This window comes from Onychostruthus taczanowskii, unplaced genomic scaffold (genome assembly GCF_017590055.1).
Source record: "Onychostruthus taczanowskii isolate IOZ18803 unplaced genomic scaffold, ASM1759005v1 scaffold70, whole genome shotgun sequence".
Taxonomy (NCBI): Eukaryota; Metazoa; Chordata; class Aves; order Passeriformes; family Passeridae; genus Onychostruthus; species Onychostruthus taczanowskii.
Window position 1 is genome coordinate 782,889 of NW_024504787.1, and position 20,538 is coordinate 803,426.

At 57.8% G+C, this 20,538-nt stretch overlaps 1 protein-coding gene across 1 annotated transcript; it reads left to right on the forward strand.

Moving 5' to 3' along the window:
• The first annotated feature begins 1,514 nt into the window (after positions 1 to 1,514).
• Positions 1,515 to 19,997, forward strand: ARID3C (AT-rich interaction domain 3C). The gene is made up of 9 exons (XM_041422057.1): positions 1,515 to 1,553; positions 1,636 to 1,923; positions 2,196 to 2,480; positions 13,910 to 13,982; positions 17,576 to 17,759; positions 17,966 to 18,210; positions 18,501 to 18,770; positions 18,952 to 19,041; positions 19,855 to 19,997. Exons 1-9 carry the CDS (start codon positions 1,515 to 1,517, stop codon positions 19,995 to 19,997), a joined length of 1,617 nt encoding a protein of 538 aa, XP_041277991.1.
• Positions 19,998 to 20,538: the final 541 nt, after the last annotated feature.

The following is a 20,538-nucleotide window of genomic DNA, read 5'->3' on the forward strand; positions in this document are numbered from 1 at the left end:
CTTTGCCTCCTGGCTAAATTTCCTCCATAGAGAAAGGAATCAGGAAAATCTGGCAGACAGGCAGGTCAGGGAGAGTAAGGAAACAGTCAGGGGATGCTGCCAGTGGGCAGCACCCAAGGCAGAGAGGTGCCATGCTCTCACCTCATCTTACATCCTTGCCTGACATCTGGAGACACACTTGATGATACCCTGGTGCCACAGCTTACCACACAGGGTAAGCCAGGAGCATTGAGCTGCTCCAGTGAGAGAGACACATGGCCTTGTTCTACCCGTGCCAGGAAGCCTCTTTGGGCATCCAGGCCACATTACAATCTGAACCCTTCAGCCAGGGGCCAGGCACCCACAGCACCTGCCACAAAGATCCCTTCAAAGTCCCAGGCTGAGGGTCATGTGTCACACTGCTGTGGTACCCCAGCCCTTGAGGATGGAGCTCAGGGTACAGCACTTGGAGCGTGCCCCAAACACCCCTTTGTGCCTGCACATGGGTTGGCAGCGTGAGCACACACACCCACCTCCCCCAAAAAAGCACGTGTGCACATTCCTGCCCTCCTACCCCCCCTCAACAGAGATTGCACAAACCAACAGGTGAATACATGAAACACACACACCCAAGTTCCCCACGGACACATTTAGGACATTTATTATTGTCCCCAAGAGCAAACACACAGGTGTGTGCGTACACTGCAGGCGCTCAGTCCCTCTGACAGTGCACATGGCTTTGCACACGTGTGTGCATGGTTACTGCTCCAGGGGATGGACACCCGTCCTCCACACGCAGCCCCAGGGCATACACACCCCTTAAACACCGGGCACACTCCGGCTGGTGTATGTGGGCTCCCACACGTTTAGTGCATCACTTCTCCCACTGTGCCTAGGCACAGGGCTGCTCAGACACCCCGCACACACACGTGTAGGGGAGGCTCATCCATCCCACTGTACGCACGCAGGCAATGAACACACACACACTCACCTTCTCCCAGCACAGCAGGTATCTACACACACACAGACAGACCCCCTAAAAGCCGTGTGATGCGCGCAGCACCCTCTTACACACGTGTGCGCAGAACCCTCACACACCCCTCCCTCCTTCACACTCCCTTCTCCTCACACATCTATGTGTGCACAGCCTGCACACACCCCCATGCACTCCCCTCGTCCAGCACCCACACATGGACACACACTGGGGGTCACACAGACACACACTGGGGGTCTCCCAGCCCGCTGCGCCCCCGGCCCGGGTGCCGGTCCCTCCCGCGGCCCCCAGCAGGACGGCCCCGGCCGGCTCTCGGCGGGGCGATCCCCCGGGGCTGCCGTAAGCCCAGCCCTCCCCGGGTGACTCCCTAGACGTGCGCTAGCAAATGGGAGCGGGGAGGGGTGTTGCTGTCTGACTGCCACTTGTTGCAAAAAAAAAAAAAAAAATATATATATGGGCCGGGGCCGGGACCGGGCGGAGCAGCCGGCCGTGCCCCCCGGGACGGCGGGGCGAGCCCCGGGCGGCGCTCGGAGCCGGCGGCATGGTGGAAAACCCCAGCCTGGCGGCCAAACCCGCCCTGGTGAGGGACGGAGCGGCCGGAGGGGCTCCGGCGACGCGGGGGTGCATGGCGGGAGCAGGGCAGGGACACCCGCGTTGGACAGGGAGCGGCATCGGGGTTCCCGGTGGGAGCGGGAGGGGCGTCCCGGGAGGACGGGGCACCCGGTGAGACCTTCCGGAGGGATCGGGACGGGGTCCCCGGCGGGGACGGGGCGGTGGGGGGCTCGGTAGGAGAGGGTTCCCCGTCGGGGCGGATGTCTCCGTTGGGACCGGGGAGGAAAGGGATCCTCGGTAGGACGCGGTTCCCAGTGGAACTGGGGCTGGAGTCCCGCCACGACATGGGTCCCCAGCGGGATGGAGGAAGGAGGCTCCTCGGGTCGGACCCGTGTCCGGTAGGAGCGGGGACGGCGTCCCCCGGAGGAGCGGGGATGTGGCAGCGGAGGGCCGGGTCCCCCGCGGGGCAGGGTGCCGGGGGTCCCGGCGGGGGAGGAAGCCCCTCCGGCGGCGGGAGCCGCGCCCGGCACGGCGACGGTTCTGCGGGCAACTTTTGGGCAAGGCCCCCGGGAGCGGCGGGGACAGCGGCTGGGGTGGGGGATGCTTCCTCCCCTCCCTCCTCCTCCTCCGGCTCCGGAGGCAGCGCTGAGGCCGTGCCCTGTGCCCGCAGCCGGCCGCCCCGCCGCGGGGGCCGGGGGCGGCGGGGGGGCTGCGCTTGGCGGCGGTGATGGAGAGCCTGCAGCGGCAGCAGGCGGCCCGCCTGGCCCGCGGCCCCGGGCCGCCGCCCGCCGCTCCCCGCCGCCGCCCGGCCTCCGGCCCGCGCCCGCCGCTCGCCGCTGCGGGGGAGGAGGAGGACGACGAGGAGGAGGAAGAGGAAGAGGAGGAAGAAGGGGAGCCCCGCGACCCACCGCCGCCACCGCACCACGAGTGGACCTACGAGGAGCAGTTCAAGCAGGTAAGGAGGCATCACTGCTCCGGCACCGGCTGCTCCCGGCAGGCATCCCCGGTATCCCTCCCATGGTCCCCAAACTCGGGTTCAGCTTTCCCTGAATGGACAACCCTTATGCCCCACGCTGCTCCCAAAGCTTGTCTGCGTCCCACCCTAATTGGGCAACGCCATGCCCCAGCCCTGACCCGCCCCGAGTAGACATCCCCCATATCCCCATTATTGCGATCCCACCTTAAATGAAACCCCACCAGTACTCACCCACTGCCCCCAAACCTCATCCTCCCCTAAATGGGTACCCCCAAATGCTCCTCATTTCCCCTCTCCCCAAGCCCTGTCTCACCCTATAGGCATCGTCATCATCTTATGTGCTCCCTATTTCTCTGCTACCAAACCCCATTTCAACCCTGCTTCATGACCCCACCTCCTCGGTGTCCCCTGTGCCTGTCCACAGGCCCTGCATCATGATAGGGTGTCCAATGTCCAGGCATCTCTCTGTGCCCACCCTGATCTGTGCTCCATCCTGATGCTTTCTATAGTGGGTAAAACAGGCTGATCCCTGTCCATGGGGGTTTTGCAGAGATGAAAAAGGGCAATGGCTCTGGTGTCTAGTCACCCCAAAGAGCTGGTGAGCTGTGGAGCTGAGTTCTTGTGTCTCTGGAAGGGCCAGGGTGTATTACACTTGGTCAGTGCAGCTCACTGATTTCTTTGCACTGGAGGAAGTCGCACATACACCCTGTCCCCTCATTCCTGGTGAGTGTAGGGGAGATCCTTCTGTGCTGAGGACACAGGGAAAGGGCTTCAGGAGCTCATGTAAAGGATGGAAGAAAAGTCTCCCTGTATTTAGTGCATGTGGATCTCATCTGAGCCGTGTTGTGCAAGCTCTGGTTTGCACACAGCGGGTGCCTCTGCATTCAAGGGTGTGGGCATGGAGTGCACAGCGCCAGGGCAGGTTTGTTGCTCCCTGTGCACTCAGCTTCCTTGTGCGGGAGAGAGAGGCATAGTGGGTGACAGGGAAAATGTGGTATGGGGCTAGAACAGACAGAGATGTCCCCAAACAGCTGTTGTGTGGCTTTTTAGGACGGTACTGCTCAGGGACAGGAGGACGAGGGCACTTCAATCTCATCCAGTTCTGGCAGGAGGGCAAGAGAACAGCAACAGGAACCCAAACTTTTTGCTGCTGTGGGGGTGGGCTGCTGCCTTTTCTGTTTCAAATTGCTCAACACGTTATTTTGGGGGGCCGGGGCTCATCCCTTGCCTACAAGGCAGCAGGTAGAGGGGCAGACAGGGCACGGGCAGCACATGCCCCCCGGCTGTGCCCAGGGATGCTGCCAGCGCCTGACACTGCCTTGAAGCAGCACGGGAAGGGCCAGGATGGGTGAACTGCACAGGCCAAACAGCTCGTCCGGGAAGTGTTACATTACACCCCGCTGCACAGAAAAAGGCTGACTGTCCGGTTCCCGGGGTCAGCCGGGAGGTGGGAAGCAGCTCCTCCCTCCCAGGGCGGCTAGGAAAGCATCCCCGGCATTTCTCGTCCTTCAGCCTCCCGCCCTGCCCCTGTCTGGGGCTGCCCGTGCTCCTTGTGCAGAGCAGGAATGTTGTGAATAGTGGGAGAGGGATGACAGGAGAGGTTGGGGTGCAGGATAAACCCTGCCACAGCTTCCCAGGGTGAGAGCTGGCTCATTTCTCTTTGGGTTTTTTCAACCCTGATTGGAAAAGTGATGGACCCCTCATCTGGAGACCCACACTTGTGTCTCCCACCTTGTGGTGTGTCACAGCGAGCCCAGGGAACAACAGGATGTCCTTCTGCAGTTTGGAACAGGCTGCAGTGCCAGCTTGCTTTGGGGTCTGCAGGATGGCTGTCACTCCTGTCCCTCCCCTGAGATCATGCAGGAGGGGACATACCCCTGCCTGGGAGGGACATGTCCCTGCTGGGTCCTCCCCAGGCTGCAGGGCTGTGGCTCACCCAGCTTGGGGAACAGGTTCTCCGCTCTGAGTGGGGAGGGTGGCTGTGCTTCAGCTTTTGGAGGTTTCCCAGGGGTTGGGCTGTGATGCTGTGGGCGAGATGGAGGGGCAGCATGTGTCTGCTGGAAAGTTCTGGGGCAGTGGCAGTCTGGTTGTGAGGGCCCTCGAGGTGGAGAGAGATCCTTGTGGTAGCCAGAACTGTATTTTCCACCAGGACTCCCTGCTTGAAACTGCCCAAACCATCATGCCATCATCCAGGGTAGGATTCAGGGTTTGTCCCTGCTCTCATCCTTCTGGACTGGGGGCACAGTTAAGTGAACAGGGACCACCAAATCCAGGGTGTTTGGCAGAAAGTGGGCAGAGAGAGACTTGCCCATCTCTGTGCACTGGGGAGGATGCCTTGATGGGGATGGGGTGGAAGGTTGGTGCAGGACCAGCTGGGGAAGGGTTTCCACACAGCACAGTGGTGCTAAAAATGGGAGCAGAGGAGGAGGTGGTTGTGGCAAACCCCATAGGGTTAATAGGCAAATGCTGCTTTGCATGGAGGAGCTTTTGGGGGAAATATCCCACATGTATGCTGTAGTTTTATATGCTTCCTGAGGTGCTGGTTTGGGGAGGGGGGGCTGGTGAGACCTTTGCTCTGACTGGGAGGGCTGCTATAGTGTTACAAGGCTGAGAGACCCCCTCACCTCTGCCTCTTGCATCAGCCCCCGGCGCCGGTTTATGTACATTGATAAGGACACATGGGTAGAGACCTGGGCAAAGGTCTGGGAGGTCTCCACACCCAGGCCTGTCAGGCAGATCCAGCCCTGAGGTGGGGGGCACCAAGTGGGGTGTGATTATGCGTTAGCCATGAGCCCTAAGGGCTGGGATGCCTCCAGGTTTTGATTCTGTGGTGCTGCATTATGTTTGACTTGGAGGGCACGCGTGAGAGCCTGGGGTTTCTAGTGCCAAGCTCAGCTCCATGAATTCAGCTTTCCCCCTAGGGAAACCATGCATATAGACAGGGATGGGTGCACTGGTTTCCTCCAAGTGATAGAAGAACAGCACCAGAACCCAGGGCTTTCTTCTCCATTCCCTGGGGTGGGAGGGACTCAAACATCTGGGCTTTGCATCCAGCTCTCTGTTAGCAGAATGTTTGCTGGCAGGAGGATGCCCTCCCTGCCAGGGCCCCTCTGGCATGTTCGCAGCCATGTGTGACTGGGGGGATCAGGATCCTGATCTGAAGCTCCTTCCTCCCTTCCCAGGGAGGCAGGGGCTGAGCCCCAGCCAGCCCTTTAGGAGCTCCAGGTGCCTGGTAACCTCAGTGGTTAATTTGGGGGTGGCTGGTTTTGCCAGCAGCTGTTTGCCATTATCCTCAGCCTAACCCTGGAGTGGCTGTTCCTCCTGCCTTGCCTGTCCCTGATGCCAGGAATTGCCTCTTGCACCCACCCACCTGTCCTTAAGGTGCATTTAGGGAGGGCTTGCCAGCTGTGATGTGTGCACTCGCATCTCAGAGCCTGGAGGTGTGTGTGTCCCTGTAGACAAAGACCTTCTTGTGCCACAGAGGATCATCCCAAAATGAGTGGTGTGCATCCTCATACCTCTGTCCCCATTGCTTTCTCCTGTGGTGTTGTCACTGGGGATGGAGGAAATAAGAGTCAGGAATGTTCAGGGAAAGGAGGTGGCTGAAGAGGGGGACTCTGAGGAGAGGGCAGTGGTCTCCATGCCACAGCCCCCTCTTCACCATCAGTGCATCTTCAACCTAAGGGCAGGAGCAAGGGCTCCCAGGGCGAAATTAGAGGGTCTCTGCTTACTGCAGAGTCAGGGAGGCAGAAATGGACGCAGTGTGTTTGCCCCTATCCCTGTGTGCCTGGAGGCCTTTCTCCAGCAAACCTGTGAGCAGAGCTGTGCCCCTCATCTGGGACCACCTGCAGTGGGGAGGTGGCATCAGCAGCAAGGGTCAGTATGCCAGACCCTGGAGCTCAACAGCTCTGGCAACCCAGCAGCAGTGGAGGGCACAGGATGGGACAGGGGGGCTGCTGAGATGTGGCTGGAAGGACAAACAGAGGTGTTCTGGGGGGGTGTGTGCCCACAGACCAACCTGAGTGTGTGCATCTGTATAAATACACATGTAAATGTGGGGGTACATGGGTGTATGTGGACCCACCCTGTGTGTAGCAGTCCTTGGGAGACCCTGTGTGTCTGTATGGATGCACAGGAGCATGCAGAGTGTGTGTGAACCCATGGAAGTGCTGGAATGTGTTAATGGGTCCATATGAGCACGCAGGTGTTCATGGATCCGTGTGGCTCTGGGTGTGTGTATGGCAGTGTGTGTGTGTGCCCACACGAGTCTGAACACACCCGTGTGCATGTACAGGCACACATGGGGTGTCCCACTGTGTTTAGGCATCTGCATGCCCGTGCTAGTGTCACAATCTTGGAATTGCATGGACCCACAGGTGCTTGAGGCAAGGTTTGAGAGCTAAGCTCCCTCCAAGGCTGCCTCTTGCCCAGCCCACAGTGCTGAGCACTCCTGGTAGTGCCAGTCACCTGCTCCCATTGCTGCCCCCAGGGCACTTCCTGGCCCCACTGGAGTCTGTGGGATGCTAGCAGAGCCTCATAAGCTGCCACAACACTATCTTCCAGATGGGGGTCCAAAGGGTTTGGGAATGGGGCTCCAAAGAGGAGGTGTAAAAACTAGTTGAGGGTGTGAGATTACCCTCACTGTGGAGCAGAGAGGAGCACCATCAGGAGCTCACACTGAGGCTGCTTCCAGCTCCCTCCCCAGCTAATTCCCTGAAATCAGATGCCATTTGAGTATTTGGGGAGGATGCATCCTCTCATCAACTTGGGTCTCCAGTAATCCACTAATTGGGCTAATAATGGAGGTAAATCTCCTGTGCTGCCAGGCAGCTGGGCAGGTCTGCAGCAGGGAGATTGGATTTTGGGTGGTGGACTCTGGTCTCAAGGGGATGGATGGATGGATGGATGGATGGATGGATGGATGGATGGATGGATGGATGGATTGTGTGTGTATGTGAAGAGTGTGCAGGGATGCATAAGTGTGGACAGGGTCTGTGCAGAGAGGGAGCACATACAGGGGCTGTGTGAGTGTGCGTGCTGGGGCTGTTTGTCCAGGGTGAGGGTGCACAAGGAGAGCATGCACACGTGTGTGCATCTGCAGAGCGAGCTGCAGTACACATGAATGTGCAGGGGGTGAGCAGACCCCCATGGGGGCTCTGGAAGCCTGCTCCTGGGGCACAGGGCACCCTCTGGAGATGCCTCTCTTGGTGAAGCTGTGTCTGTCATGGATCCAGAACTTATGTCCCATGTCTCTGGGAAGGCATGAGTGACAGCCAGTCCCAGATGCTCTTTCTGCACAGGCACACAGCTCTTCCAGTAGCTAAGGTGGGGGCTGGGGTTGCTTTCACGGTGTGGTTTGGGGTGGCCACCAACCTTTCCTTCTGCATTGTCCCATCAAAGAAGTTGCAGGAAGGGGATTGGGCCAGAGGTGCATGGTGGGGAGGGGGACTGAACAGCCCATGCACATCCCAGGTATGCACACAGCCCCCGAGGGGTGCACCCCCTACTCACACAGCCCCACAGCAGATGTGTGCTGCACAGACCTGATGTGTGCTAGAGCACGCCCTGTGTGCTCACCCATACAAGTACCATGGGGGTGCCTGTGTGTGTCCCTTGGGGACACCTGGGCTGGTGCTGGTCATGGACAAGGTGCCATGGCTCCAGTCACCTAGTAAGGGATTGAAGGGGAAGGGTGTCTCACGACTTCAGTCACCCATGGAGGGATCAGGAGCAGGGGCGGGGGGGGACAAGAATGGAGGGGGAGGCAGACAGGGAGAGGAAAGCAAGGATGGAGGGGGAGGCAGTGGTGCAGCAAGCGCCGGTGGGTCAGGGAGGTTAACCCGAGCAAATCCGCTCATTGACTCCCTGCCTGCTCAGCCATGAACGAGTAGCAAGGGGCTGATCGCCGGGAGCCGGGACTGCCTCCCCCGTGCCGCAGACGGGACAAGGGGCCACGAACGGTGCCCATGGTGCCACCACCCAGCCGTGGGCACCGTGTTTCCTCTGGCTCCAGCCTGTGGGGGAGCCATGCCAGTACTCCCTGCCTCAGTTTCCCCTCCTGCGGAGAGCGTTAAGAAGAAGGCTGGGAACCCATGCCAGCACTCTCTGCCTCAGTTTCCCCTCCTGCGGAGAGCGTTAAGCAGAGGGCTGGGGACCCATGCCAGCACTCTCTGCCTCAGTTTCCTCTCCTGCGGAGAGCGTTAAGCAGAGGGCTGGGGACCCTGGAGCGCCCCACGTCTTGGCGGGGCCGGGCTGTGGGTGGGGGGCTGCTGTCCCAAGGCCAGCGCTTGCCAGCCAGCCCTGCTTGGGGCCGGGTTAATGTTTGCAGCAGGCAGCCCTCCCGGGAGCGGCTGCGGCGGGAAGGGGGGTTTTAATGACCTGCCGGATCTGCCGCATTATCAGCGCTGATTAAACCTGCCTGCTCTATAAAGCGCCGTTAAATATTAAGCATGATGAAAGGCTTTGAGGGGGAAACGCAGCGCTGGGAGAGGTCCCCAGACAGAGGTGTCCAGCCACGCTGGTGGGGTGACTGCTGAGGTTGGTGGTGTTGGGATGAGTGAGCACCCCACACCCCTCAGGGCTGTGGGGTCAGGGAGCAGTGTGCCCCCACGAGCCAGCACTGCCTTCGAATGCAGCCGGCCGTCCCAGCAAAGCCGTCCCGTAACCATTAACTTATTAACAACTGGTGGAAGAGGCAAGTGGTGGCTTGCAAGGTCAGGGGGTGGTTTGTGCCTGGCGGGGAGTGAACTGCCCCCCAGCTCTGGCAATGGGGATGGGGGAGGGACCTGCAAACCCTTAGTTTGTTGTGTGTGCCCCGTGGCAGGGAAGACTCTTAACTGTGGATATCCCTGAACCCCAGTGTGCTCGGGGCTGTGCCTCAGCTGGGAATGGTCAGATCCTGTGATTATCTGCAGGGTAAACTGAGGCATGCCAGCAGGGCACAGGGCAGGACACACCAGTGCCTGAGTGCTTGGTTGTGCACCAACCATCTTCCTCGGGAAGAATCTCAGAGGCAGTCGAGCTCCGAAGTGGTGCAGTGACTCCAAAACAGTGCATCAGCAGTCAGCCACCCGTGGTGTGTGGCTGGGGGGTGCAGGGAGGTGAGCATTACCTGGGCGTGCTGCGTGAACACTGGCCAGATGGAAAAATTAGCAGAGTGGCTAATCAATGTGGGGATATTAAGCAGCTCAGGTTTGGGGGGTTTGCATGGCGGGGGGGAGCTGAGCGGGGTCTAGGATCGATACAGCTCATATTAAGTGGATTAAATCCTGGCTGCTGATCTGAGCCCTCGCTGCCAGCAGGCGGTGGCAGCTGAGCAGGGACTGTGGGGGTCCCACTGAGATCACTTCTCTTGGCAGCCGGGCCCAGGGGGGACTGTGTGGGGACTCACAGACCAGAGCAAGCTGAAGTGCCTGGCGGGTTGCTTAGCACCTCATCACATCCTTCCTCTGTCTAGTGTGTCAGCTAGCCTAAGGGGTCTCAGGGACCCAAGCTTCATCTCTAGAAGCCCTCCTGGCTCCAGGAAAGTAATGTCCTGGGTGAATGAGTGGTGTTAACAATGTTACTTAATCGTGGGGAGGAGGAAGAGGAGGAAGCACAAGGTTTATTCACATCCTGTTAATAAAGCATGTTCGACCCACTGACCTTTAACCTGCCTGACAAGCCCCCTTATCCCCATCCCTTAAGGAGTACAGATGTCACCATGGCAATGGGATGACAGGAGGGAGCAGGTCCCAGAGCTGCACCCAGCATGGGGTGTGGGATGAGGACACACTGAGCTAGTCCTGCACAAGCACCCAGGCCAGCAGTGCCAGGAGGAGGTGGGGTGCTGCTGGGGTTACAAGGCCAGTGGGGTGGCCAAGCATAGACAGGTCTCCGAGGCTGGCGGAGCAGGGCTGTGCTGCACAGCGGCGGGATATTGATCCCGGGGCTTGACAGTTTAATACTTCCGTTTATAGAGGAATATAGTTACATCGATGGTGTTAAATGAGTTACTAATTATATCAATACAAACACGATTAAAAGGGTCCTTGCTCATAGGTCACCACAAGCAGGAGCCGCTGGTTGTGTTGCACAACTGCCCCTGAGCAAGGCTCAGACCACTGCTCCAAGGTGCATGGCAGGGGATGCTCTGGGGCAGCATGTGCCCTGTGAGGTCAGGGGTGCCCATCCACGTGGAATGCCTGTCTGGGGTTGTGAATGCGTGTGTGGGACTGTACATCCCCTTCTGGAGTTCTGTGTTCCTGTTTCAGGCTCTGTGTGCCCATCTGGCATTGTGGATGCACGTACAGGGTTTGTGCATGCATATTTGGAGTTGTGCATGTCTGTTTGGGGTTGTGCACACATGTATGGGGATCTGTTTGCCCATTTGGGGCTGTTCAAGCCTACCTGGGATTTATGTGTGCCTGTCAGGGTTGTCCATGCCTATTTAGAGCCGTGTGTTCTGTTCTGGAGTTGTACATGCCCCTCCGGGGTTGTGAGTGCGTGCCCATGATGTGTGTATGGGGTTGTGGATGCTCCTGCAGTCTGATGTGTGCCCATGGAAGTCTGGGCACACACCAGACTGCTGTGCATGCCCGTGGGAGGCTGTGCACTTCCAGACATGGCTGTGTGTGCCTGTGTAGGGATTTGTGCCCCTGTGCATCACAGGCTTTGCATGCTCCTGTGGTGTTCTACGTGCGCGCCATGCAAGGCTGTGCAGTATTGTACATGCCCATTCCACCTTCTGTGTGGCACTAGGGGGATCTGTGTCCCTGTACAGGGTTGTGCCTCTGCTTTTGTGGAGCTGTGCAATGCCCACGAGGGGGTTGTGTGGGCATTGTGTGGGTTATGGGGTTGTGTGGACCCACACAGGGATGTGCACGCTTGTGGGGTTGTGCAAGCCCAGGTGTATTGTTCATGCCTGTGTAGGGTTGTATATGCTCACATGGGTTTGTGCACCCCCACGTGGGATTGTGGCAGCCCATGTGGGGTTATGCACACCCAGGTGAGGTATGTGTCCCTGCACAGTGACTGTGTGTGACCCAAGAGACCTCTTCTCCAGCCTGGGCATCCCCAAATCTCATGGAACAGCCCGTGCATCCCAGGCGTACCCAGGGGCCATGCCGACTTGTCCCCAGTTACTCAGCTCCGCTCTCATCTCCACTTAAAAGCTGACCTTTGCTCCCCGTTTGATGTAATATGTTTTTGCATCTCAGTGCCCCACAGATAAAAGGTTAGAGGTTAATAAACAGTGGAAAAATAGAACCTGGCCCTTGGAGGTCACACCTGTTTTGGGGGCTGGAGTCAGTAGCAGCCCACTCTAGGTGGGATCCTGCCTACATCCATGGAAGGAGAAACACGAGTGGCACCCAGGGCAGAAGTGTGTGGGTGCTGAAGCCCATCCCCAGGTGACCCTCGGGAAGGCCACAGCTTCATCTTGCAGTGGGATGAGTGGTAGTTGCCAATTCTGAAGGTTTGCCCCTGCCTTGATAGGCCAGATGTCAGGGGATGTCAAAGCACTTGGTGTGGAGGCCTTCCAGAGGCATGGACAGGCAGGAAAATGCAGGCAAAGCCTGGCTGACACAGCCTTCCTGGGGCAGAAATCAAAGCAGCCTCCTGGAGCTCTGCTCAGAGCCTGACCTAGTTACTGTAATCAATGGTTCAGGGACCTCCTGGAAAAGAGCAGGCGATGGGGAGGGGGCACAGAGCGAGGCAGGGAACACTGCAGTGGAGAGGCACACAATACTGGCACCCAGGGGTCAGGGCACTCCAAGAGCACCCAGCTGCAAGGAGGGGATAGGTAAGTGGGATCCAGAGAGCAGGGAAGCAGTGCAGAAGGAGCTCCATGGAGCCAGGGAGTCAGCACCTATGGGTAGGGTGAGAGTCTGGCAGTTGCACCCCTAGACAAAGTTAGGGACAGGCAGTTAGTAGCACCGATCTGTCCCTGACAAGGGACAGGCAGCTGGCACCTGAGACAAGGGACTGTGTTAGATGTGTCTGTTCAGTGGTGGGAACCGTGGGGTCTGTAGAAGCATCCTCATATCCCTGCAGGTCCCCACATTCCCCCATCCCTACATCCCACATCTCAATTTCCCCAAAGCCTTTACACTCCACATCCCTGCATGCCCATGTCCCTGTATGCATATGCCCCCATTGCATCCCTGCATCACCCCATCGCCGTGTGCCCTGGGTCTCTGCAGACCCACATCCCTACATTCACGTATCTCTGAATTCATTTGCCCCCATGGCATCCACCCCCTTCCCCACAGCCCGGTGTGCCTGCAGCCTGACGACCCTTAAGCACAGCTCCCTTTATCTGTCTGGTGAATGATGTTCTGTGTGGAGCGGGGGTGTGCTCCCTTTCTATTGTTTTTTAACGGCCTTTCCCAGCACAATTGTTTTTTAAACGACTCTATTTTGTGCCTGACTTTGTTTTCCAGCTTGCATTTCTTTGTATACGTTTTGGAAATCCATTCTGGACTGCTGAGTTTTGTTTCTTTTCAATGGCTTTAAATTCTTGCCGGGCTTGCTGGGAGGAATTGGTGTCTATAGTGTCTTCGATTGGTGCTAATTTTTCCTTCATGTGCTCTGACTTTTACTGCTGGGCCATCGATCTGGCAGGCTCCAATTTGTCATGGTCACTCAGGCGCTGTGCTGGAATCAGGCGAGCCCAGACTTCCACAGGGAGCCGGCACTTGGTGTACCTGGTCTAGGGGCTGCATTCGCCTCCCCAGTGCTGTCCCTCAGCTCAGGCTGTGTCCGTGTGTCCAGACCATCCAGCGCACATAAGCATGCTCACAGCCACATTTGTGCTGTGCAATCCTGGACAAATGGCAGCCCCAGTACTTGCAGCTCCCTTGATGGTGCCCAGTGGCATGGTCGAGCCAACTTTCCTTCCCCAGGATGGGATCATCCCCCACTGTTCAGGTGGGCCGGTGTCCCTGTGAGGAATGTGGGCTGATGAGGATGCTGATCCCATGCTGGGACTTTGGGAGCACCAGCACTCAGCAGTGCCAGAGCAGAGCTGAGGATCCTGATCCCAGGGTCCTGTCTGGGGCTTTGGGTTTGCTGATGCCTCTGGGCTATGATTCTTGCATCTAAGAGGATGAGAGGCAGGACAAACCGAGGCACAAACCCAGCCTCTCTGCAGCAAAGATCCAACATAGTCAGTGGTCTGTAGGGAGGCCATGCCAGACCTGAGGCACAGGGAGAGCCCATACCCAGCCAGAGGATGTGTCAGGGGATTCTGTTAGTGGTGCACAGAGAGCCTCTTGTTGTTGCCAGAGCAGGCAAGTGGGGTCAGGGGTGATGCGAGGGGTGATGCCGGGTTCTGGCACAGGCAGTGTTCGGCCCCAGGCACTGCTCCTCTCCCCATTCTCACCTGCATGTGCTGGAAGCACTGACCCCTCTCTCTCTCCTGCCTCCAGCTCTATGAACTGGATGAGGACCCGAAACGCAAGGAGTTCCTGGATGACCTCTTTGGCTTCATGCAGAAGAGAGGTAAAGGTGGGTGGCTGGGGTGGGTGCCACTGCCACCCCTGCCTCGGCTGCTGGTGGGGGGCTCATGGTGTGTTGTTCTCATGCTCTGAGCTGCTCCAGGTCTCTGCAAATCCCTCAGGCAGGTCCTGTGGTGCTCCCCCTGAACCTTCCCGCAAGCCGGGCAGTTGTTGTTGAGGATATCTGGTGCCCATTATCGATGCCCAGCAGGGATACCCGCTGGAAACACCTGGTGGGGATGTCCATTAACATACCCCTTGGTGACAAGCATTAGCAACACTCATTAATTATGCCCATTAGCAGTTTTCAGGACTTAGGGATGCCCGGTGGGAATGCCCTTGGCAGTGCCCTTTAGGGCTCCCTGTTTGCAGCACCTGGTGAAGATGCCCACCATCAGCACCTCTCAGCGATGCCTACAATTTGCGGGAGCAGCGCCGGGCACCCAGGGGTTAAGGGCTCACCAGCCAACCCATCCTCATCGGAAATCTTTGCTATCGGCATGGGGAGCCGAGCCGGCTCCCGGGGACTCGATAAATGCTTTAACCTTCGCCCTCCCCGGCCGGGCCTGCGACAATTAAAAGTTGCCGAGCGCGGGCGTGTGGCCGGCCGTATTAATTAGAGCCTTTTGCTGGTGTGTGGATTAATGAACAAGCCGCTCGATAGCCAGTAAACCCCAGGCAGAGGTTAATGCCGAGCTAATTAACGGGGAAAGGCTGAGGGGGGTGCAGGAGCTTTGGGGCTGGCTGTGCATGGGGTGAGGGAGGGCAGAGTGGGGCAGTTGCCCGCATGCCCTGCCCATTGGAAGGGTGGTGAGGGTCCCCACCGGCTGTGGGGCTGCACAGATTGACTTTTGGGTTGGGCTGGGACGCCACAAACTTGTTGCAGTCACGGGTGTGTGGTGAGCGGCTGGCACGGCCAGAGGGCTCACGCTGGGGACAGCTGTAGGCTGTGGATGGGCTGGGTACTGCCCCATGGGTGGCCCCTGGCCCTGGTGCAGAGTTGTGGGGAGCGAGTGGGAGCATCAGCACTGCCTCGGCCCTCCAGCATTCATCAGCTGCAAGATTCATGGGCTGTTCTGCAGCTTCATTATCTCTCTCTCCAGAGCTAATTAACTCCCTCGCTATTGGGGCCGGGGCTAATTAAGTAAGTGCCTGCTGGTGTGGGGAGGAGGGAGGGGGTCTAATGCTTCCCTGACAGTGCTGCTCCACATCCCTCTGTGTCTGGATGTCCCACTCCTATGCCCTCCATCCCTTCTGTCCTGCTTCCCCTCCAAAGTGGGTGCTATCCCTCTGGGGAGGGCAGGCAGGGTGTGGGTGCACAGGTACAGGTGTGCAGGGATTGGTGTGCATGAACCTTTTGGAGGACACAGGGATTTTGGACTGGGGTACCGAAGAGAAAGGGGACAGAAGGGTTGAGGGGCAAGGACAGCATCCCAGGGGTCATCAAGAGCTGGGTAAGAAGCAGCACCTGAGAACCACTGCAGGTGCAGCTGGGGCACCCAGAGGTGCATGGGCAGGGGACTGTGACATCCAGGCTGTGTCCCCAAGGTCTCCAGGGGGGATTGATGTCCACAGAGTGAGCTCTGCTGAAAGGGACTGCATCCCCCCTGCTGTCTGTCAGAACAGTATCAGCACTGACATTTGTCAGCAGAGTGGAAACTTTGTAGGGCTGAAAAATGGGTTGGGAGAGCAGACCTTCTGAGGCCACCCCATGGCACAAGGGCACAGCTGGCCCTGGTGGCTCATGGAGGTAATGCCACCACCACCACCACCATCAGAAATGGGGTACAGGCAGTGGGGCAGCTCATGGCCATGCCCCAGCTTCTGTGGCACCTCAAAGGCAGTAATCAGGGACAGAAGGGGCCTATTCCTGCATTTGTTTACTGGGGTACCCTCCTCCCCCCATTTCACCCCCAGGCTGAATGCCCTGTTGATAACAAGGGGCTATTAATCAATCCAGGCGCTAATTGCAGCACCACACGATGGCTGCATCACCTCCCTGAGCCTTTGTGCCCTTCAGTCTGTGGGGATGCAGACAGGTGCCTTTGTCAGTGGGACAGGCATTGGCCACTCACCCCACACAGCCCTGAGATGGTTAGCGAGGCACTTTCATAAGCTACCAAGGCTAGAGATGGGAGAGAAGAGAAATCCATGGGCCACTGGGTGAGGGCTGAGACCCTGAAAACTCATTGTTTGGGGACCTTCAAACTGGCCCCCCCGAGGTGATGGGTCTTGTGCCAGCAGCCCTGAGCAGAGCTGTGAGCTGCTGACAGCAGATGTCAAGTCAATATCTCTGCCTTTCTCCCAGGAGGATAAACTCTTCTCCCCCTTCCCGACCTGGTGAACAACACAGACACACACAAAAAAAAAAGTTAAATGAACTCAGTAAAAGAATAAAAAGAGCTCATTTTTCAGGCTTATGTGAAGAAGCCAAGCCAATATCAGGGCCATAAATTAGGGATGCTGGAGGATGGCGGTGAATGACGGCTTCGTTTGAGGGGCGAAGCGCAGTCGTGACAGCCTCCCTTGGCCAAATGGATGGCTTTCCAATACTGCCTGTGCCCCGCCACCTCACAGGAGGAATAAATATGGGGTGGAATGGCACAGGATGGGACAGGGTGGGACGGGATGTGATGCTTGTGCCTCCTCTGCCCGGCTTCCAGCAAATGCCCACACTGTCATCCCAAGGAGGCATGGAGCACAGCAAGGCTGTGAGGTTATTTGGGCGTGCTTAGAAAGTGGGGAAGGGTTTTTAGCCAGACTTGGTGGCTATGGAAACCATGGTGATCTATACTGGGCTCTCAGAACCCTGGTGAACACATGTTCCCTTGCCCCATAGCCTCATAGAGGAGGGTGATGGTGGGGCACCAAGGGTCAGGGTCTCTGCTGAGAGCTGTTGAAGAGGATTTGGAGTCAGGTTTCTTGAAGCTGGGCACTAAAGTCCTTTAAGCAGAGGAAACTTCCAGGGCCATCTGTAGGGTTAAGAGTTTTTTCAGGAATTCTCTGAAAGAGTCTGGAGTTGGAAGAAAAAACTTCTCCATAGAGAGGTGGTAGGGTGAGTCGTCCCAGAAGGGTTGTGGGGATCATCCCTCTTCAGAAAGGTTATAGGAATGGGTCCCTTTTTAAAGTGTAGATGGAGTCTCTCTTTATGGGGCTCTGAAAGAGCATTACAGAGCAAATCACTCTAGGATGCTCTGAGAGATTTCATAGATTGGTGCTGTACAGATAGCTCTGAGAATTGTAGGGAGACAACCTTACCTAAGGGTGTCTGGAGCGATGCTTTGCCCATCCCACTGTGGCTCCATATCCCAGATGAGAGCATACCCAGCCGCACTGACAGCTCCATCAAAGGTGACCCTCTGCCAGCATGCTGGAGTCTCCCCTGCTTTTTGGCACAGTGCCACTCTCCCAGGCACCCTGGGGTCTTACCTGCACCCAGGTGCCCATGGGTGCTCACCTGCGCATGGAGAGATGTGACTCCCATTGTGGGTAGCTGCACTGGCAGTGGGGGGAGGCTGGGGACTGTGATCCCAGGTACAAAGGTTCCCTGTGGGCAGCCCCCCACAGCCCCTTCTGTCTCCTGTGTGCCTCCGGAAGGAACACCAGTGAACCGCATCCCCATCATGGCCAAGCAAGTGCTGGACCTGTACACACTGTACCAGCTGGTGACAGACAAGGGTGGCCTGGTCGAAGTCATCAACAAGAAGATCTGGCGGGAGATCACCAAGGGCCTCAATCTACCTACCTCCATCACCAGTGCTGCCTTCACCCTCCGCACACAGTGAGTGCCTGGCGGCATGGCGGGGGGGGGACAACTCTCCTGGGACACCCGCTGGCTCAGATATTCCAGAGCCCTGGGAGGGTCTGACATGGGGTACCACAAAAGTGGTTGGAGGGCTCTGCTCCTTTCCAAGGGCTCTTTGCTCAGCACGGGGCTGGCTGGGAGGTGCATGACTGTGGATCTCCCCTGGCTCTCTCCCCGTGCAGATACATGAAGTACCTGTATCCCTACGAATGTGAGAAGCGGGCGCTCAGCTCTCCCGGAGAGCTCCAAGCTGCTATCGACAGCAACCGTCGGGAGGGGCGGAGGCAGACTTTTGGCACAGCACTCTTCAACTACTCGCCAGCCAGCACCCCAACCCTGCTGGGCACCCCCAAAATGCCCCTGCCAGCTCTTAGCATCTCCACTCACAGCTGTGGCCAGCTCAGCCAAGTGCACAGTGTTAAGAAAGGTGGGTGAGGATCCCATCTTCCCAGAGATGAATGCTGCTCCACAGCAGGGATGTTTCCCTGTCTGCTCTTGCCCTTTTTGCTTTGGGAAAATAGGAGCAATGTTGTTCTTCTAGTCCCTTTCAAAGAGTGAAACGAGTGTATTTTCCCTGGCTTTGGAGAAGGACCAAGCCCAGATGTTGGGAGTGGTGGCCTGCCCTGTCCCATTGCTGGTGGGGTGGAGTTGGCACCACTGGTGATGGTGAGGTGGGGTGGTGATGAGGGACCCACTGAGCTCTCTTGCTCATTGCAGAGGACGGAATGCTGGCAGCATCAGTGCCGGGGCGCATTGCTATCCCGGTGGGACTGGCCAGCCACCATCTCACAGCAGCCCAAGCAGCAGCTGCCTCACAGGCAGCGGTGCTGGAGCAGCTGCGGGAGAAGCTGGAGACAGGGGAACCCCCAGAGAAGAAGGTGGCCCTGACAGCGGAGGAGCAGCAGCGGCTGGTGCAGCATGCACTTCAGCACAACCTCCTGGCCATGGCCTCCCAGTTCCCCATGAACATCAAGATCTCCAACCGAGGTAAAGAGATGTAACACTTCAGCCTTGGTCATCCCTTTCTCTGGCACCCGAGGTGGGAGCAGCAGCAAGCCACTGGAGAGGAGTATGGATGCCCAGAGGGACTGCGTCCCGGCTTATCTGTCTCGGACAGGTTCTTGTTTCTGTTTCGCTTAACACTCATATTGGTATTTCCTTTCCCCAGATGACAGACAGGAGACCGCATTGAACCTGTCCACCAACAGCATTAGCAGTATCAACATGTCAATAGAAATAAATGGAGTTGTCTACACAGGTAAATAGAAGGGCCGCTTGGCCCGTGTAATTGCGGCCGGGAAATCCAATAACTTATAGCCACTGCCTGGCCAGCAAGTCCTTCCTTCAATCTGATGTCTTTACTATAAAATCCATCGTAATGAAGTGGCAGGGCTTGGGGAGAGGGGGCAGGAGGAGGAGGGGGTTGACAAGGATGGAAATTGGCCCAAAGCAGGTGCTAGGAATGAAGGGCTAAAGTGGGGGGTGAATAGATGGACAGATGGACAGACTCTGGCTGAGAAGTGACCCTGCACCTAAGGTCATTCCACACCCGAGGGTCCTGAAGGCAGGGCTTGGATTTGGGGTCAGCACAATGCTTGTATGCCCAGAGGGTCTCTGGCTGGGTGTGGGGCTTGGCTGATTGCAGAGCATGGTGCAGGGAAAGATGTTGGGGTGCTTTGGTGGAGCAGAGGATCCTTTGGGGTGCCAATGTGCACCAATCTGGCTAAGCAGCCCATGTCCCCCAGATCCCCAGCCCATGTCCCCCAGATCCATGCCTGTCCTGCTGAGACACCCCACAATTAAAATCAATGGCTTTACCTTCAGAACTTAAATATTTAATGAGCGGGAAAGGTCATGGCTAAGCCTCATGTGGGGCTGCCAGCCAAATGTGCCCACAAGCTGCCCCACACAGGCAAGGATGATTGGGTTGGGGGAGACACCACAAGTGATGACAGGGGGCTGAAGCCCCCATGAGTCTTGGTCCCACACTCCCCAGCCTGGGTGCTGGGAGCCAGGTGAGTCTATCCTCTAACCCTGGCCTTGCCCTAACCTGCTTGTTCTTGTCCCCCAGGTGTCCTGTTCGCCCGCCGGCCCTCAGCCACCCTGGCACCTGGTGGAGGGAGCACCCAGACCCGTCCAAACCCCATGCCTGCCCCAAACCCCCTGCTCCCAGCCTCCTCTCAAAGCCACACTCCCACTAGCACCTCGCCGTAAGGCAGATGTGCCCCCACCCTGAAAGCAGCTGGGGATGCCCGGAGTCTGGGGGGCTGAGCTGTGGGACCCAGCTGGGCCACCAGGATGGGATGGGGGACCCAAAGGTGCCTCTTGCTGCAATACTGAGCTGTGTCCATGCAAGGCTGTGAACACCCACCCGGGACCTTTTGTCCCTTATCCCCACGCGTGCCCTCTGACACACACACACACACACACACACACACACACACACATATTCCTTCCCAAGGCACCACCCCCAGGTGACTCTCCCATACATCTCCTGCTGCCCTGATGCCTGGGGGACCCCCAGGACCTGCATGCTGCATCCCCTACATCCTGCAGCCCCTAACCCACCTCGATGCACGCACTGCTGCCCCTGTACATGCCTCAATGCATACACTGTATCCCCTACACACACCCCTGGTGCCCACACTGCCTCTCCATACACACCCTCCGTGCAGACACTGCAGGCACGATATGCTGCAGCCCCTATAAATTGTAGCCCCTCTACGCTGCAGCCCCGATATATATACTGCACCCC

Excerpts from the sequence above, each read along its gene's own strand:
- ARID3C (XM_041422057.1), top strand. The coding sequence starts at position 1,515 with ATGGTGGAAAACCCCAGCCTGGCGGCCAAACCCGCCCTG. Across the intron at positions 1,554-1,635 it reads TGGCGGCCAAACCCGCCCTG|GGAGCGGCATCGGGGTTCCC; the intron begins GTGAGGGACGGA and ends CGCGTTGGACAG. Across the intron at positions 13,983-17,575 it reads TGGCTTCATGCAGAAGAGAG|GAACACCAGTGAACCGCATC; the intron begins GTAAAGGTGGGT and ends TGCCTCCGGAAG.